The 17512-nt window shown below is 36.3% G+C and overlaps 1 protein-coding gene across 4 annotated transcripts in view; it reads left to right on the top strand.

Moving 5' to 3' along the window:
• Positions 1–3787: 3787 nt before the first annotated feature.
• Positions 3788–17512, top strand: part of chd6 (chromodomain helicase DNA binding protein 6) — a 55284-nt gene continuing 41559 nt past the window's right edge. For 2 of the 4 annotated variants that reach the window (XM_065279600.2, XM_073815247.1), the window contains exons 1-3: positions 3788–5864; positions 7001–7108; positions 7646–7697. In XM_065279600.2, the coding sequence (XP_065135672.2) occupies positions 7077–7108; positions 7646–7697 (84 nt within the window). In that variant the 5' untranslated portion in view covers positions 3788–5864; positions 7001–7076. The other 2 variants (XM_065279599.2, XM_065279603.2) reach the window with 2 other exon arrangements.

The following is a 17512-nucleotide window of genomic DNA, read 5'->3' on the forward strand; positions in this document are numbered from 1 at the left end:
ACTGTACAATTTTGGTGAGCTTGAGCAAATTGTAGCCTCTTTTTCCTATTTGTAGTGGAGATGAGTGGTACCCGGTGGGGTCTTCTGCTGTTGTAGCCCATCCGCCTCAAGGTTGTGCGTGTTGTGGCTTCACAAATGCTTTGCTGCATACCTCGGTTGTAACAAGTGGTTATTTGTCAAAGTTGCTCTTCTATCAGCTTGAATCAGTCGGCTCATTCTCCTCTGAGCTCTAGCATCAACAAGGCATTTTCACCCACAGGACTGCTGCATACTGGATGTTTTTCCCTTTTTACACCATTCTTTATAAACCCTAGAAATGGTTCTGCGTGAAAATCTCAGACCAGCCCGTCTGCACCAACAACCATGCCACACTCAAAAGTGCTTAAATCACATTTCTTTCCCATTCTGACATTCAGTTTGGAGTTTAGGAGATTGTCTTGACCAGGACCACACCCCTAAATGCAATGAAGCAACTGCCATCTGATTGGTTGATTAGATAATTGCATTAATGAGAAATTGAAAAGGTGTTCCTAATAATACTTTAGGTGATGGTATATACCTTAGGTTTGGACAAACTCAATTGTAAAAACAATTAAACATTTATAAAACTGTATGTATTAACTTTCTCTAACCTAACATAAATAATGAGTTAACAGCAGTTCTCAAGCCATTTAAATGACATTTACAGGATAAACAGTATTATAGAAAGTAGACAGCAAAATCATTTCTTTATTAATTTACATTTACATCTTCATTTGTTTTGCATCGCTCTTTTTTTAATCTTTTTTCAGGTGTTTACCATATGTTGGGACTGAACAGGTGTCTTAGAAACCTTCATCATCATGGATGTGAGATGTATGCTGGTAAGCGCACACACGGGGAACATCTTTCATCAGCAGCACTGAATAAAAGCGAACCTTTCAACATTATTCTTTGAATACAATTTTGGCATTAAACCACCTCTGATTATTTTTACTTTTTTCATATCACTGTACAAATGGCACTCTGATTGTATATTAGTATTGTGTTTATAATTATAAGCACTTTGTGATTTAGTTTAATGATGTTTACTTTTATCTACTGGCTCTATAATACTCAAAACATAATAAATGCATGCATGGCTTTAAGAAGTGACTGCAAAGCATAATAACCAATTGTAAATATTTTTTATAAAAATGTCTTAAAAAAAACAAATGTGAGGCAAAAGCTATTTTTGCAGTCTTGTACAATAAAACACATAGCATTTTTAAAGTAGAGTTTAACTACATATGGGGAGGTACTGTACATACGGTATTAATTAATTTATCTTTATTAATTAATTAATTTAGATTTGACCAAACGCTGGGTTGAAAATAGGGCCGCATCAATCAATCACAACTAATAGTTTGCAGAATAAAAGTTTTTGTTTACATCATATATGTGTTTGTACTGTGTATAACAATCATGTATATAAATACACACACATGCATGTATAAGTTTAAAGGGGTCATATTATGAGATTTTTTTAAGATGTTGACTAAATCTTTGATATCCCCAGAGTTTGTAATAGAAGTTCTAGTTCAAAATACCCCACAGATAATTAATAAGAGCAGGGGCGTCAGTTTGTGTTGAAAAGTGGTGGGGACAAAAGATCAGATGAAAAAACATTACAGCGGACGGGAAAAATATGCATCAGAATGGCGCACCAAAAATTGGCAGAGTGTAGGCCGGTAAACAACACAAAAATACTCAGCATAAAACCCTTAACAATTTCGACTGTACATGTAACAGTCCGTGCAACACCAACTTAACCGAACAGTGCCAAAGCACCATACTGTAAAAACAGCAGCACGTTAATTCAATGATTACAATGAAATACATTACATATGTAAAAGAAAACACACTATAAGCACACAACGCAACATATGTGACCCTGGACCACAAAACCAGTCGTACACAGCAAAAAATTATTTTCAAGAAAAAATGTTTTTAGTATTTTTGTCTTGTTTTCAGTAGAAAAAAAATTCTTAAATTAAGATGCTTTTTCTTGATGAGCAAAATAAAATTAACTAAATTCAAGAAAAATTCAAGAAAAAATTGCTTACCCCATTGGCAGATTTTTTTGCTTGTTTTATGTATAAAATCACTTAAATTTGATATTTTTGGTCTAAAAACTAGATTTTTGCTCATCAAGAAAAATCATCTTAACTTAAGAATTTTTTGATATTTTTACTAATAACAAGAAAAAAATACTAAGAATTTTTTTCTTGAATATCTGACTTTCCTACTTAGTATTTTTGTGCTGTTTTCAGTTGAAAAAAACCTAAAAATTCTTAAATCAAGATGCATTTTCTTGATTAGCAAAATGACATTGAAAATAAGTCTAGTTTTTAGACAAAAACTATACAATTTAAGTGGATTTGTGCTTAAAACAAGCAAAAATATCTGCCAATGGGTGAAAAAAAAATTGCTTAAATTACGTGTTCAAGAAAAAAAAATCTTATTTTTATCTTTTTTTCTCACCCCATTGGCAGATATTTTTGCTTGTTTTAATCACAAATTCACTTAAATTGTATAGTTTTTGTCTTAAAACTAGACTCATTTCTTGGGTCGTTTTTCTCATCAAGAAAAAGCATCTTGATTTAAAAAAGAAAGTCATTTTTGCAGTGTAAGTCGCACAGGTATTGTTTGATTTTTCAGAACATTTTAACCAAATGCTTTCAAAAAGTGGTGGGGACAAGATCAGCCATTTCAAAAAGTGGTGGGGACATGTCCATAGCGTCCCCAGTGTAAATGACACCTATGAATAAGAGCATGTTAAAATTGCCACTTTGTAGGCCTGAGCAAAAGTGTGCCATTTTTGGGTGTGTCCTTTAAAATGCAAATGAGCGGATGAAGTGCAAACACTGATCACAATGATGGTGGTTTGTTGCAATTGAAACTCAATTGTGCTGTGAATTATTTTCTCTCTCTTTCTTTTTTAACTAAATGGCTGTGCCGTGGTTGGATATTGCAGATAAAGGGGGCGGTATTATTGTAATTTGCCTACCTCATAAAACAGGCGAAATCTGAACGACCTAATTTTTCACATGCTTGTAGAAAATGTCGTACCCAAACAAAGTTACTGGGTAGATCTTTTTCACCTTTTCTATGTTGATAGAAGCACTGGGGATCCAATTATAGGACTTAAACATGGAAAAAAGCAGATTTTCACGCTATGACCACTTTAAGAAAACAATATATTTATATATTACAGATGCAGTTTTTTTAGCGGTATCTCACTGTAAATAAATGCAGAATGATGTTAAAACAGCTTGGTTTTGCAAGTCAATTCAACGTGTTATTTAACGATTTTACCTGTGATAAGTTGACATAACTTATAAAAACAAGTTGAAATTGTTGAAACTTAATTTTTTTGTTAAAGTAACATAAAAATATATGTTGATATATTTCACTTTTTACAGTGTAGGGCTAGCAAATTGCAACCCTCCCCTTCGAAGCACATAGAGAAGATACGGTAGCTGTCACATGACAAAAACGTCTGAGACAACTTAATAACACATGAGCTCTGTAGATAAAAATGGCTAACTCCATAGTAATAAAAACTATATAGTTCATTTTGTAAGGTCTTTATACACCACTGAAAACATAGTTATATTATATTGCATTTCTGTCAAAAGATCCTTCTAAAATGTTCACAGTGCACCTTTAAGTATTTATATATAATATAAATTATATATAAATATAAAAATGTATATACACATGGAAATATTTCTAAAATATATGTGTATTTATACATAATTATTATACACACAAATATAATGTAAACAAAAACTTTTATTCTGCAAACGATTAGTTGCATTTTTAGAGTACACCCTACATCATCTGTACTATGGTGGTATCACGGTACAGTGATGCTATGATGATCATAATACTTTAACAGCATGTTTAAAATAAGAAACACTATTCTACAGTACCATGTCCAAAAACACATTAGCTGATTCCCATCTGTATTACAAGAATGTGGCAATTAAAATCCAATCATTTATTTACATTTATGCATTTGGCAGATGCACAGTATGTTCTGCAAAAGCTGAAAAAATATTAATTTGATTATTTTAAAGTGATAATAAAGTGGTAAATGTTACTGTATCACAGTTTCTTCCTTTGGAAATTTTAGACAACTTGAGATGGAATTAATACTGCTTGTTTCAAAAGTGATTTATCATGTATCACAGTTCAGTTACTGACAATGCTTTGGATGTTGCATTGGACAATATTAAGCAGCCATTTTAATAAAATATGCACATAAGTGAAAAGACTATAAAGGTTAATGTGAAAAGGTTTTGCATAAAATTCTAACACGTTAGACTTCTGGAAAATTAGATTCTAGTGATAAAAAATGTCAAAACATTGGATTACAAATTGGTAAGAGTTGAGAGATGTTAAATAAATATTTCACCCAAAAATGAAAATCCTGTCATCGTTTACTCACTCTCATGTTGTTACAAACCTGAATACATTTCTTTGTTCTGATCAACACAAAGGATGATATTTTGAGGAATGTTTGTAACTGTTCATGAGCCCCATTCACCATAGTATTGTTTTATCCTACTATGGAAGTGAATGGGGCTCACGAATGGTTTGGTTGCAAACATTCCTCAAAATATCTTTCTTCGTGCGAGTGAGTAAATGATGACAGAATTTGAATTTTTGGGTGAACTATCCCTTTAAGAGTATACAGTAAACAAAAGTAATTTTCACTGCTCATTTGTTTGATATTGTGTGCAAATAAAATAATACATTTAAGTACAACCTACTGTAAGCATGCAAATACAAATCTTAACCAAGGTACATGATAACAGTATGTACCGTAAATGGTACTATCATGGTATTGCATTGGTAACCAAATGGTAATATCATGGTGCATGTCTAATAAACATGGTATTACTATGGTATTAAAAGATTGCTGAACCACAGTATTTACATATCACCATGCCAATGTAATTGAAAGAATATCAGGTTAAACCCTAGGGTGAAATAAATGTCGAAGTTAATATATCCATGACAGTACCAAAGCATCAAAATACTACCATAACATTCTGCACATGCATCAGAGCAATGCCAGTATTTTGTACACGTACTATCGTAGCACCATGGTATTTTGGGAAGTACCTTTGAGTACCATTAAATCCCATGGTACTGCCGCATGACCTAACCCAGACTGTTTGATGCACAACCTGCATTTCTCTAGTCAAACACGCTTTTTAATATTCAAATGAGCTTCGGGAAAACCAGCACATCACAAGGACAGATGCAGCTTCACCCACGTGCTTTATTATAAGCCCTGTTATTCTCACATCCGGGATATGAAACATGAGCAAAGACGTGGAATGTTGCGTTTTTCTTCTCTCTTTTAGGCGTCGTAATGATGGAGTACAAAGCGTAACGATTGGTGGATGCAAGAAATATAAAACCCACAGCATAGCATTAGCACTCCGGACGCGACGCGCATGAATCCCTTCCGAGAGATCCTCAGACTCGAGCAAACGCGTGCCGCATACTTGTTTTCGATCACCCGCTAAGGATTCAATAGAAAAAGCTCCCGATAGACACAAAAAGACACACATCCACACAAGGGGCTAAAAGTGCACAATGGTCGCTGGCGATACGTGTCTCTCAGGCAAGCTTAGCGCAGCGACATTTGATTGACATCCCGCCGACCAATAGGAACGTCCTGCGACCCAGCTGCGCTCGGAGGCGGCCAATGGCGAACGGCAGAATCCGGGCCTAACCGTCTGTTAGGCTGTCGCCGCGGACGGCCAGCGCTAAACTTCACCAAATAATAGCTGTTTGTATTTTGGCTGCCGCAGTAGCCATTTTAGGTAAGCACATCTTTAAACTTTTTGTTTTTAAGGGGTCGCGCGCAGAGCCCCGTGCAGTGTGTGGTGCACGGACGCTGCAAACTCTCGCATCCCCTCATGAATGAACCGCTCGCGCGCGTTAGGATTAAAGAAATCGCACACGAGTTTTTCCTCCCTTCGCCGACTCCCACCCCCTCTAATTTTTTATGCATTTTTCTAAACTGTCATGGCGTTTAGTGTCCTTGGAAATAAACGCAGGGACGGGAACTGGTAGGCTTTCGTGCTAGCTGATGTCCAGAGCCGGTGTGTCCAGGTAGGTGAGGTCGCGTTTGACGGTCCCTCCGCGGAGTTTGTGCGGCTCTTCACGTGTGTAAACGCCTGAAATATAGCGCGCCGTTGCCGTGACATTACAGTTAGCTCACTGGCTAGCGCCCTACATAAGCTAATATATATGGGACTCGATGTTGGGGTGTTTATAAGAGTGTTTTTGTCAGGGGTGAGGCAAGTTTGGCATCTGTTGAGGTATAAAGCATCCCATGACCGGCTTCAAGTACTGGGGTCAATGTAACTTCTCTTGTAACTCGTGTGGTTTACCTAAATTCCTGCTTTGTTGTGGTGTTACCCCTTTGTGAATCATTTATTGGTGCGAATTTAATATAGATTTGATAATAATGCAATTTTATGACAACTTTTTCTTTTTAATGCAGTCACAATTGTTTCAGAAGTATACTGACACCTGTCTCAACTCACAGAAGGGGTTAGTTGGTACCTTGAGGCCCACTGTGAGATATACTCCATATGTTTTGGGTGAATTTAGTTAAACTAGTTGACAGATAAAAGGTAAATAAAATAGTCAGCATAAACTGAAGTTTATGGATTATTATGAATTAACAAGCAGTTAAATAGAAGGACACCTGCCTATACTTATTGATACATTGGGCTCTAGTTTGGGTTTAACTCCACATGTTTCTGGTGATTTTAATGAAATATTTTAAGAGATCGGAGGTAAATAAAATAGCATGCATGATCAAAAAGTAATATTTACATGAATATAGACTGTTCTGTATGCAAGTCATTTATTGTTATGGATTAAGTAAGTATCTAATAATAATACTGTTTTGTGACAACTTTTTAATGCAGATACCATTGTTTCATAGGTAGATTGACATCTGTCTCAACCCACACAGAATGGGTTAGTTGGCATCTTGGGGCCCACTGTGAAATTAACTCAATATGTTTAATATGCAACAGAAAAAGAAGTTTAGGTGGGTATAGACTTATTTATGCAAATCATTTATTTGGGAACAAATAAACGCATATATATGAACTGGTCTCTTGGTGGCTTCAGTTAAAGGCTAAGGTTTAAATTATTACCCCATTATTATTACTTGACTTAATACTGCATATATAAGTTTTGATCCAGAATACTTTTATTTATATTTTTATTACTTATTGATTAGTGGGTCACTGTAATTAAATATTAATTACACGTCTGCTGGATGCATGCTTACAATTTTCCTTGTGGTATGCACTTCCCCATAATAATTAGATATTTGCTTAAGTTTATCCCAATATCCCACTTCTATAATAAAAATCAGTGATATGAAGGTTGTCATATATAACTGAATTACTTTGTGTTTTGCAATTTAAATCATATTCTGAATCCTATTATATGGCATGCATATCAAGCTATATGGCTTGAATACATAAAGAAATTTCCTAACATATAAGTTTAAGTTGTTATTGAAATTTTTTGTTGTATTATTTTCTTTTTGCATGACACCTTTTTATCTCTGTTGCAGACGCAGACACACAGTTCAAGAAAAAATGAAAATACAAAAGAAAGACAAGCAGGTGAGTATATCACACGTGCTTCTGTTTAGATGCTGTGTGAGAGATCCCCGTCTCTATTTATCTAATGTCTCTATATGTCACACCTCGGTATCATTCACACATTCATCTTCTTTGCAAAAATAGTCATTGCGCTGTAGCTTTATTTTATAATTTTTAGTTAGGCTCACAATATGTGTTTGATGTTGATGTTGTTTAATGTTATTATGTCTCAGTCACAAAGCACTAATTTGTGAGTAAAATGTGCGTATGGATGTGTTCACTAATAAATCATGATTCAACAAAAACTTTTTTTTAATTGTATGAAAAACAACTTCTACCACACATACGCAATAATCTCTTACGTTATAGACGGTTTCAGCAGCACCAACATAAACAAACGGCTTTTGTGGATTAAACACAACTTTCGGTAGACTTCCACATAGAATTGATTACAACATTTTAACATTTTACAGTAGTTTATTTCTGATAACAAATGATGAAAAATTACCTTGGTGCATATATTATATCGAACGTTTATCAACTATTACACTGAGCTAACGTTACTGTGTAAAATTAATTTTAGCTACAGGTCCTTGAATTATTGCCTGGCTGCCAAACCTCTACGCACAGTTGTGATCGATGCTCGTCGTCTCCCTTTGTCTTTAGCAAACCAAAACATTTTATTTTTGACTAGGTATTTGTTTCAGAGATCAGTTGAGCCAATAGCCGATAAATAAATACACAACGGAAGTTCACTTCGGTTCATCTAACAGTACGCTTGGGTTAAACAAACCCATCTATAATCAAATACCCTACTAGGCTGTAATTTTAATGTGTATGTAATAATGTTGATATATAAAATTTACATTTATATATTATATTACAGGGCTCGACATTAAGGCTTGTCCGCTTGTCCGGGACAAGTGGATTTTTTGTAGGACAAGTGTAAGAGAAAATTAGTTGACAAGACAAAATTAGACTTGACAAGTTACATTTCAAACAATGTTACTTAACGTTATGTGCCGTTAACGACAGAGCATAACACGCAGCGCAAACACCGAGCGGAATGTTGAACAGAGAGCGCGGCGCGCCGACACACACAAACGTTTACATGTTAACTGTTATTTATTGTTAATAAACAAGCTGCGCGGGCATCAAACCTGATTGACGAACACGGAGGGGCGGGAGTCGCAGGACGGAGTGGAGTGGAGAGTGATGTTTCTTTTCTTAGTAAAATACATTAAAGTAGCCTTCAAAATTCACATGCTTTTCTGGTCTCTATAGTTTTTTCAGCAATGGGAGATATAAATTCTGGTTTCAAAGTAAATTTCAAAAGTTTTATTTGATTAAATAGTTTAAAAAACATGGAGGTTGAATCATGACTATAAATTGTATGTTAATCACAATTCATTTTAATAAAAATTAAAGTATTGTAGCAATTGTATGTTATACATTATTGAGATAAATGCACCTATAATACTTAAAAGTATTTTAAGGTTGGATGATAGAGATTTTATGTGCCACCCCAGAGTTACTGCTGGCCCCTGCCTGGCCACCCCTATGAAAAATCCCCGGCTCCGCCACTGATTAGCAAAACGCAAAAAATACATTATATTATAAATCTTTACCTGGACAAGTGACATTTGTGCATGGACAAGTGAAACACAAATTTACTTGTCCGAAGGACAAGTTCCTCAAAAAGTTAATGTCAAGCCCTGTATTATATATTAATATAATTATGTTATTATATCTAAATTATATATTATTATACATTGTCTACATTACTGTTATATACACAGTGTATTATACATTCTTATAAGGCTATGTTATTTTTTCTACAAATATAAAGAAGATGCACATAAAGTCTTCACGCTTTGCTTCATCACTTTTAAATCTCTATGAAAGCATCTGCTTAATGCCTAATGTAAATGTAATGGGAAGTCCAAACGTAAATCACTTGATCTAGGCTTCCTATCTGTTCAATTTTAGATACAGATGCGTGTCTCCGGTGAAGTTATATTAAAGGTCTTCATTATCGCATCACAAATACTTATTTTTTACCAATACCTGTTATTCCGGTGGACACACAGCACCTTTGGCTTTGTCCCCCACAGCAAAACCTCCCAAATGGAAAATGCAAAGCCAAACTTTGCCGATAGTAAATATGTGATGTGATCTGGGAAAACCCATCACATGGTGAAACTATACACATTTTAGATTTTGATACCATACGTACAGTAAAATAGAAGTCACAGAGTAATAGACAAAGGAGTCAGGGATGTTTGGAGATGTTGCAACTGCACAAAAGTTGCCTTTCTCCTTTGTGCTTTTACACACTGAGCAACGAAGATGTCGTCTTGAGGGAAGCCACTCAAAAACAGAAAAACAAAACATGTGAAGCAACCTGCACGATCCTGTCAGATAACCTCAACATTTGCTGTTCACTCACAGCAGAAAGAGGCCTAATAAAGGAAGTCCAATGATTTTAGAGCAGACTAAACGTTGTTAACTTAGCGTTGTCGTTAACTTAGCGTCGACTTAACTTAGGGTCGTCGTCAACTAAGCCTCGTCGTTAAATTAGCACCTTCGTCAACTTAGCGTCGTCATTAACTTCGCTCACAACAGAAAGAGGCCTAATAGAGAAAGTCCAATGATTTTAGAGCAGACTAAATGTCGTTAACTTAGTGTTGTCATCAACTTAGCTCACAACAGATAAAGGCCTAATAGAAAAAGTCCTATGATTTTAGAGCAGACTTAACGTCGTTAACTTAGCGACGTCATCAACTTAGCTCACAACAGAAAGAGGCCTAATAGAGAAAGTCCAATGATTTTGGAGCAGACTAAACGTCGTTAACTTAGCGTCGTCGTTAACTTAGCGTCGTCGTTAACTTAGCGTCGTCGTTAACTTAGCGTCGTCGTTAACTTAGCGTCAACGTTAACTTAGTGTTGTCATTATCTAAGCATCGTTGTTAACTTGGCGTTGTCGTCAGCTTGGCGTTGTCGTCATGTTAGCATTGTCGTCAGCTTAACCTCGTTGTCAACTTAGCATCGTTGTTAACTTAGTGTTGTTGTCATCAACTTAGCATCGTTGTCAACCTAGCGTCGTCGTCAACTTAGCGTCATTGTCAACTTAACGTCGTCGTTAACTTAGCGTCAATTGACATATTGCGTTATTTTAATGCGTGATGGTGTTATGAAAACGGCGTTTAAAATTAATATGCCGATAAAATCATGCAAATTCTGAACCTAATGGCTTTCGATACGAATGTGTGTGTAAATACGAAAAACGTATGCAGTTATTAGTGAATGAGACCCAATGTTTGCATTTGAATTTTAAGTTGGATGCAAAAATACAGAGCAAACTTAAAACTATTGACATTCGGCAATAGCATTGTTTTTATCTTCATAAAAGTTTATTTATACCCATTTTGTCCATTTCCACATTCAGGTCAGAAAACCACATTGTCCTAATGCCCTCATGTTCACCTGTGTAGGTAATGGGATAAAGGAGCAGAGTAGGTCTAGTCTTTTGTAATATTAGAACAAGGGAAGTCACTTTCTATTCCTAATGTTAAGGCTTGAGTTGACTTAAACCTATAAGCTAGGGGTGGGCGATATGACCAAAATCTTCTATCACGATAGGATTAATTTTATATCATGATAACGATATGTATCACGGTAGAGTTTTTTTATGTTTTAATAAGGTTTAAATCTTAAATACCATAGAAATGTTCATAATTCTCACAAAAAACATATACACGCATAGAAAGAAGATAAAAACAAACAAAACTCAAGCTCTCTGAAGATACACAGTCAATAAGAATGATAATAAATAATTATGCATGTATGTAGGCCTATATATATTTTTATTTAAGGTAGAAAAGTGATTTAATCAGGAGCAGTGAGAGATTTTTTTCTCAATGCTGTTTGATTAACACGAGTGACAGACAGGAGCAAAATTAGGTAACTTCCCCTTTAAGACCAAAGTCCGGATCCAATACACTGTTACACATGCGCTTTCTCTTTTAGCTGTTTACTTTCTCTTAAGACCTTACTGGTCGTGTTTATGATGATGCTTGCAAAGACGGGAATTTTGACGCATATGTGTATTTAAGGCCAATAAAGCGGGAAAAATGCTCACGAGCTTAATAAGCAGAGGTCGCGCGACTTGCGCGCTCCTCACAGACAGAAAGAGCAGCGGTTGCGCGACTTGTCCGCTCCTGACACACAGAAAGAACGCACGCATACAGATCTGTTGTCTGTGTTTCAATGGCTTAAAATAACTTGTTTTAAAACTGCAGTGCTTAAATACGTGTACAAACGTTACGTTTTCGCGACCACACGCACAGGAGCGTGACGTGGGCACGTAACCTCGATAGAAACGATAGTCCAAAATCTCTACCGGTTGACAAATTTCTACCGGTTAATTTTGTCTACCGGTTTATCGCCCACCCCTACTATAAGCCATGATGGTTTGTGTGTTTTTACAGTTTTACAGTGATTTTACCATTGGTGGTTTTCTTCACCACTGGTGATAAGGCCTAGTTCTTTTTCTAAAGGATAAGAAAGTGAATTGTTGAGAAGCTTTTCACAAACCACCAGACAGTGAGAGAGAGAGAATGTTGTCTGTGAATGTGTTTTCAGTGTCTGTATGTGGACACGGAGCAAACTGCACACAACCTTTCTGATATGATGCTTGAGTCAGGTGCCCACTGTCTGGGCATCTCTAGGGGCAATCCTCTGTCTGCTGCAAGGTCTTCTGTCCCGTATTTAGGTTAAAGCAAACCTTTAAGTTTATTATGTGTTGTCATGTGCACAACATTAACTTGGTGTAAAATGTAATTTGCAAACTAGTAGTCACATTAACATTTAGGCGTCATTACTGCTGCATGTCTAATTAATATCAACCATCTGTGTGTGTAATGCTAGAAGCTGTAGCTTATGGTTTTGCATATATATGCCCGCCATGTTTACACTTGGCATTAATATCTCTTTCTATGGTTAGCCAAGACATGGCTTTAACATGCGTCTCCTGTGACCTGTGATTGCATTTCACTGGAGGGCAGATCTGATTTTGTGACTACCTTACCTACATTCCTTACTGCATGTCGATGGCAGGCAGACCAATAATATTCCTTGAAATGTTGTATGTGTGTACGTGTCAGTGTTTTCAATTGTTTTCTTTTGAACCTGTACATAGCTGGGAAAATTATAGACAGGAATGTGTTTTTTGGCAATTATACTACAAATGACATTTACAGATATGCACCTGCATGTAGCGCTGTCTGAGGTTGATGTAATTTCTCATTCACACTGACAGAAATGTTAATGCTAAAGGTTATCAGATCACTATATTATTGTTCTCGAGTAGATTTTCTTGCTTTTATGGCATTTTTCTACTGCGTAGTAGGGCTCAGTACTTTTGGGGGGTTTTCCACTTGGAACAGTAGGGTTGCACGATTATGACAAAAATCATAAATGTTGATTAATTACCTTGATATTGTAATTGCGATTATTATTGTTGATTAATAGACTTTACACTGAAGTTTTATAACTTTCTGTAAAGCAGCTGCATGGTAAATTCAGGGTTCCCACGGGTCCTGGAAATCCTTAAAAGTTTGTGAATCTGGGGGGGGGGCATTCAAGGCCCTGGGAAGTTTTTGAAAATATACATACATAGATACAGGTCATTGAAAGTGCTTGAATCTATTTTATGCAATAACTTTTCTGGGAAAAAATCTATATAATTCCCTGTGTAGTGTAGGATAATATCATGATATTCTGTATGCGAATGTTGATTCATACCAAAATGCTTTTTTGCATAGTTGTGTTTGACACATGAAAACTTCTCTGGTTACGTATGTAACTGTTGTTCCCTGAAAAGGGAACGAGACGCTGCGTCTCCCTCTGCATACTTTCTGTGTCCCTGTAACGCCGTCTTTGGCAATATTTTAGATGGCGATATACTTCCTGGCTTCGGCGTCACCCTGTCTTTGTCGTTAAGCCTTATTATTGGTTGAATTTGATATACACATTCAGACGCACTTACCCCTGGGTACCTCCAAGTATTGGACCTGGAAAGTCCTTGAAAGGACTCCTTGAATTTGAAGTTAACTAAGGTGTGGGAACCCTGTAAATGGTAAAAGTGTGATTTATGTAAATGTTTCACCTGTAATTGTTTTTCGATTAATTGTGCAGCCCTAGTGAACAGTACCTAGTACCTCTCTCATTCTTTTTTTAATACCACATTGGTTGAGGTTTCAAGCGAGCCTTACCGATACTAAAACGTGATGTGTAACACTGCCGATCACTGATTGGTCAGAGAGAATCGTCACTACCAGCGTCATTGCTTAATGCAAGATTAGCTTACCATCGTGCACCATTGAGCAAACCAAGTGATGTTGTCGGGTTTACGATTATGGCTCGGCATTAAGGGTGGTGCAATGATAATGATAATTCTAAAATTCAAATTTTAATGTTATGTTGGAGAATCTTTTGAGAATGTTTAATTTCTTTAAAGTTTTAATTATTTGAACAATGTTTGTTTAGAAATCAATGGCATTCCATAGTATTTTCCAATGAAATTTCAACCAAAGTAAAAAAAAGGGTTTTTGTGCAACACTGTTTAGTGATGTGTAGAAACATTATTTTATTAAAACTCATGAATCATGGATCCAAACAGTTTGCTTTGTTTATACATTTTTTTCTATAGACGGTTTCATCGGACGCACGTGCGCTGACGCGATACATGTCTGGATCCGAACTTTTGCTTCCGGTTTCTTTTTTTAATGGTCTGACTTGTTGCTTAACTGATCTCTTGAACAAATGTGTCGTCGAAAATAACAAATGTTTTGGTTTCCCAAGTAATTTATTTGTTGTTTTTTTGCTATGTTTAAAGAACTTTGTTGTTATTTATTCTTAGCTGAGCTTACCGGAAGTTATGTGTGGACCACGACAGCCGCTTGTTTATGTTGTTACTGCTGAAACCGTCTATATGTACTGCATATATAACAGCTCATTACCAGAAAATGTGAATCTGGTTGGTGCTAAAATGTCTTGTTGTTTTGTTAATAACTTACTGTGCTTACTGTACATGGTTGAAACGACAATAAAAGCCAACTTGACCTGAAATGGTCCACTATAGATGAACTTTAGAGGAAGTATTGTTATTTATTTCTTTACATTTTATAACAAGTTCCCTATAGATTTCAGATCATATGAAAGATTTTTTTGTTATACTGATGCACAACAATCCACAATAGATTGTAAATCGTGTGATTATTTGCCTTGTATTTGCATACTGCATATTCACATACACCCTTTTATTTTCACACTTATGAGAGTAGTACAAAGCAAATCTGTTGTCACATTTATAAGTTAATCTTAGCTAATATTGTGATCGGGCAGCTTGTGATTTTGGTCAGTTTGGGTACCCCGATCACTATTGCTTCTCTGTTAAATGTCAATGGTAGATTTAGTGGGTTGTAGTAAGTCTCACCTTTATGTGGAAAAGCACCTGAGTTGTCAGATTGTTGGTCGGATCAGAACGGCTTTGGTCAAGCACAGCAGATCTTGGATCTTTTGAACTAGACAGCACTTTCTCTACATAGCATTGGAGTTAGCTAAAGTTAACGTGGACAAGATGTAATTCTTTGGTATGTGATGTACGTTGGTGGATGCAAACAATTTTAGGTGCATGGATATCTAATGTGTACTAGGGCTGCATCATTCTTGCTAAAATGTGAATCACGTTTTTTCTCTGTGGGAAATGAGATCACGATTCTCTCACACGATTCTCATTTTTGTGCTACAGAGGACTTTCAGTTATTATAAAGTTCTGGACTTAAAAGTCTTTAAAGTCTCTTTTCCTTATTTTAGATTTTTTTATCTTCACTGTAAGTCCAAAGAGCATGCATGCATAAAATCAGGTTCACCTCCAGTTCTCTGGTTGTTTTTTATCACTCTCATGCAAATGACCTGCATTTAGATTTGAATTTCAGTGGTGTGAAACTCTAAATTAGGCTGGTTTGTAAGAGATTGCTCTATTCCCTTTCTGCTAGACAAGTGAATTAAAGTCTGGTTGCCTAAAGGCCCTGGACAGCTTTACAATGAGGCCTACTAAAAAACGTCAATCTACAGACTTAAACCTGCCGAGTTTGATTCCTTTAAATTATGTTGAATCTTTTAAAAAGGAAGTGGAGGCTCTACGTTTAAGTTAGTTGAGAGATTTTTCTGGATGTAATTGCTGGGTTTCTTATAGTTCATGTTTAGGTATAAAGACAGACATGCTGTACGCTAGCTGGCAAAGATTTGAAACTTTACCCTTGTGATTTTGACGAGGCTCAGTTTGCACACTTAAAATTAAAGGTTCCCAAAGGGCTTTTGTCAGGTTGTATGGTTCAATACTTTAACATCCATAGAACCTTCTGAAGAACAAAAGGTAGGTTCTTTGGGGAACCAAACATGAGCTGACTTGTTTGGTTCTTTGAGGAACTACAAAGTCTACAAAAGTTGACTTAAAGGTTATTTTGGGAACCAAACATTAGCTGACTTGTTTGGTTCTTTGGGGAACTACAAAAGCTGACTTAAAGGTTCTTTGGGGAACCAAACATAATTCTGCCCCCTTTCCACCAGAATGAACCGGGTACTGGTTCAGAGCTAGTGCTGTTGCTGGTTTGAAGTTGGTTCAACTGGTGATGCTACTAAAAAGTGGTTTGCCTTTCCATGGGCGAGAGAGGGAGAGAGATAGAGAGAGAGACTACAGAGCCAAGTCTTACGTCACTGTATACATCTCATCTTTCCCAGCAATGTTAGCATGGCAGCGCCAAACACAAACACACCATCAACGATTTTAGATGTTGCATTAGTATTAATGGTCATTGGCTTTGCATACCTACATTGGCAAGGGCTTGACAATAATCCAATATTAATATATTTTCATATATTTTTTTTCAAATACGGTGATAAGGTTCCTAAACACATTTCCGATATTTCGATATACATTACAGTGTACCGGGCCGTTCGCTTTTCACGTCTAAAAACGTGTGTTAAACGGGGGTCAAGGCGCTTCTTCTTTCTAAAGCACGCTGCTGTGGCATGTTTCGTAGCTAAGCAACCATACGCCGTGCTCTACGGTGCGATCAATTACTCTGGTTGGGACTTTAAAGTATAAAAAAGCTGCCACTCACAAGTACGAAAAGGGTTCGGGTTAGTTAGTATCAAGAAAGAAGTTTGTAGGTACAGACATTCGTTGTGGCCATTCTTTGTAGTTTATCCCAAGGGGTTTTTAACATTCATACCGTTATTGGATGTATACCTTATCAATGGAAATTAAGAAGTATACCAGCGATAGAAATTTTGGCCGCCCCTAACATTGGCATCCAACCGCGGCGAATCCAACGTGTATGTGCAGCTCGACGTAATTTATATAAACACTGTAAATGGTCATGACTTCGCTTACCTACATTGGCATCTGGACGCAATATAAATAAATGGAGGTTGCAATCAAGAATATAATTAAAGTAGTTCTTAAGTCTAGACCAGCAATGTTTTGGTGCTACTTAAGAACCACTTTTCCTGGTTCAGAGCTGGTGCTTTGGATGTCGAAAAAGAAAGAGCTGAGCCAGCACTCAAACTGCCTTGGTGGAAAAGGGGCATATGGTATCACTGCAAAAAAAAAACTTTTTAGCACCTTTATTTTAAGTGTGTATCTGAAAGTACCTCATAAAGTTGGTGGTGAGAATGCAAGTATGCAATTTTGTAATCTTGACAATGACTACACTGTAAAAGCTAAAATTCGAGATGGTTTTGTGTATAATTGTATCATTTATTTCAGC

This window comes from Paramisgurnus dabryanus, chromosome 7 (genome assembly GCF_030506205.2).
Source record: "Paramisgurnus dabryanus chromosome 7, PD_genome_1.1, whole genome shotgun sequence".
NCBI lineage: Eukaryota > Metazoa > Chordata > Actinopteri > Cypriniformes > Cobitidae > Paramisgurnus > Paramisgurnus dabryanus.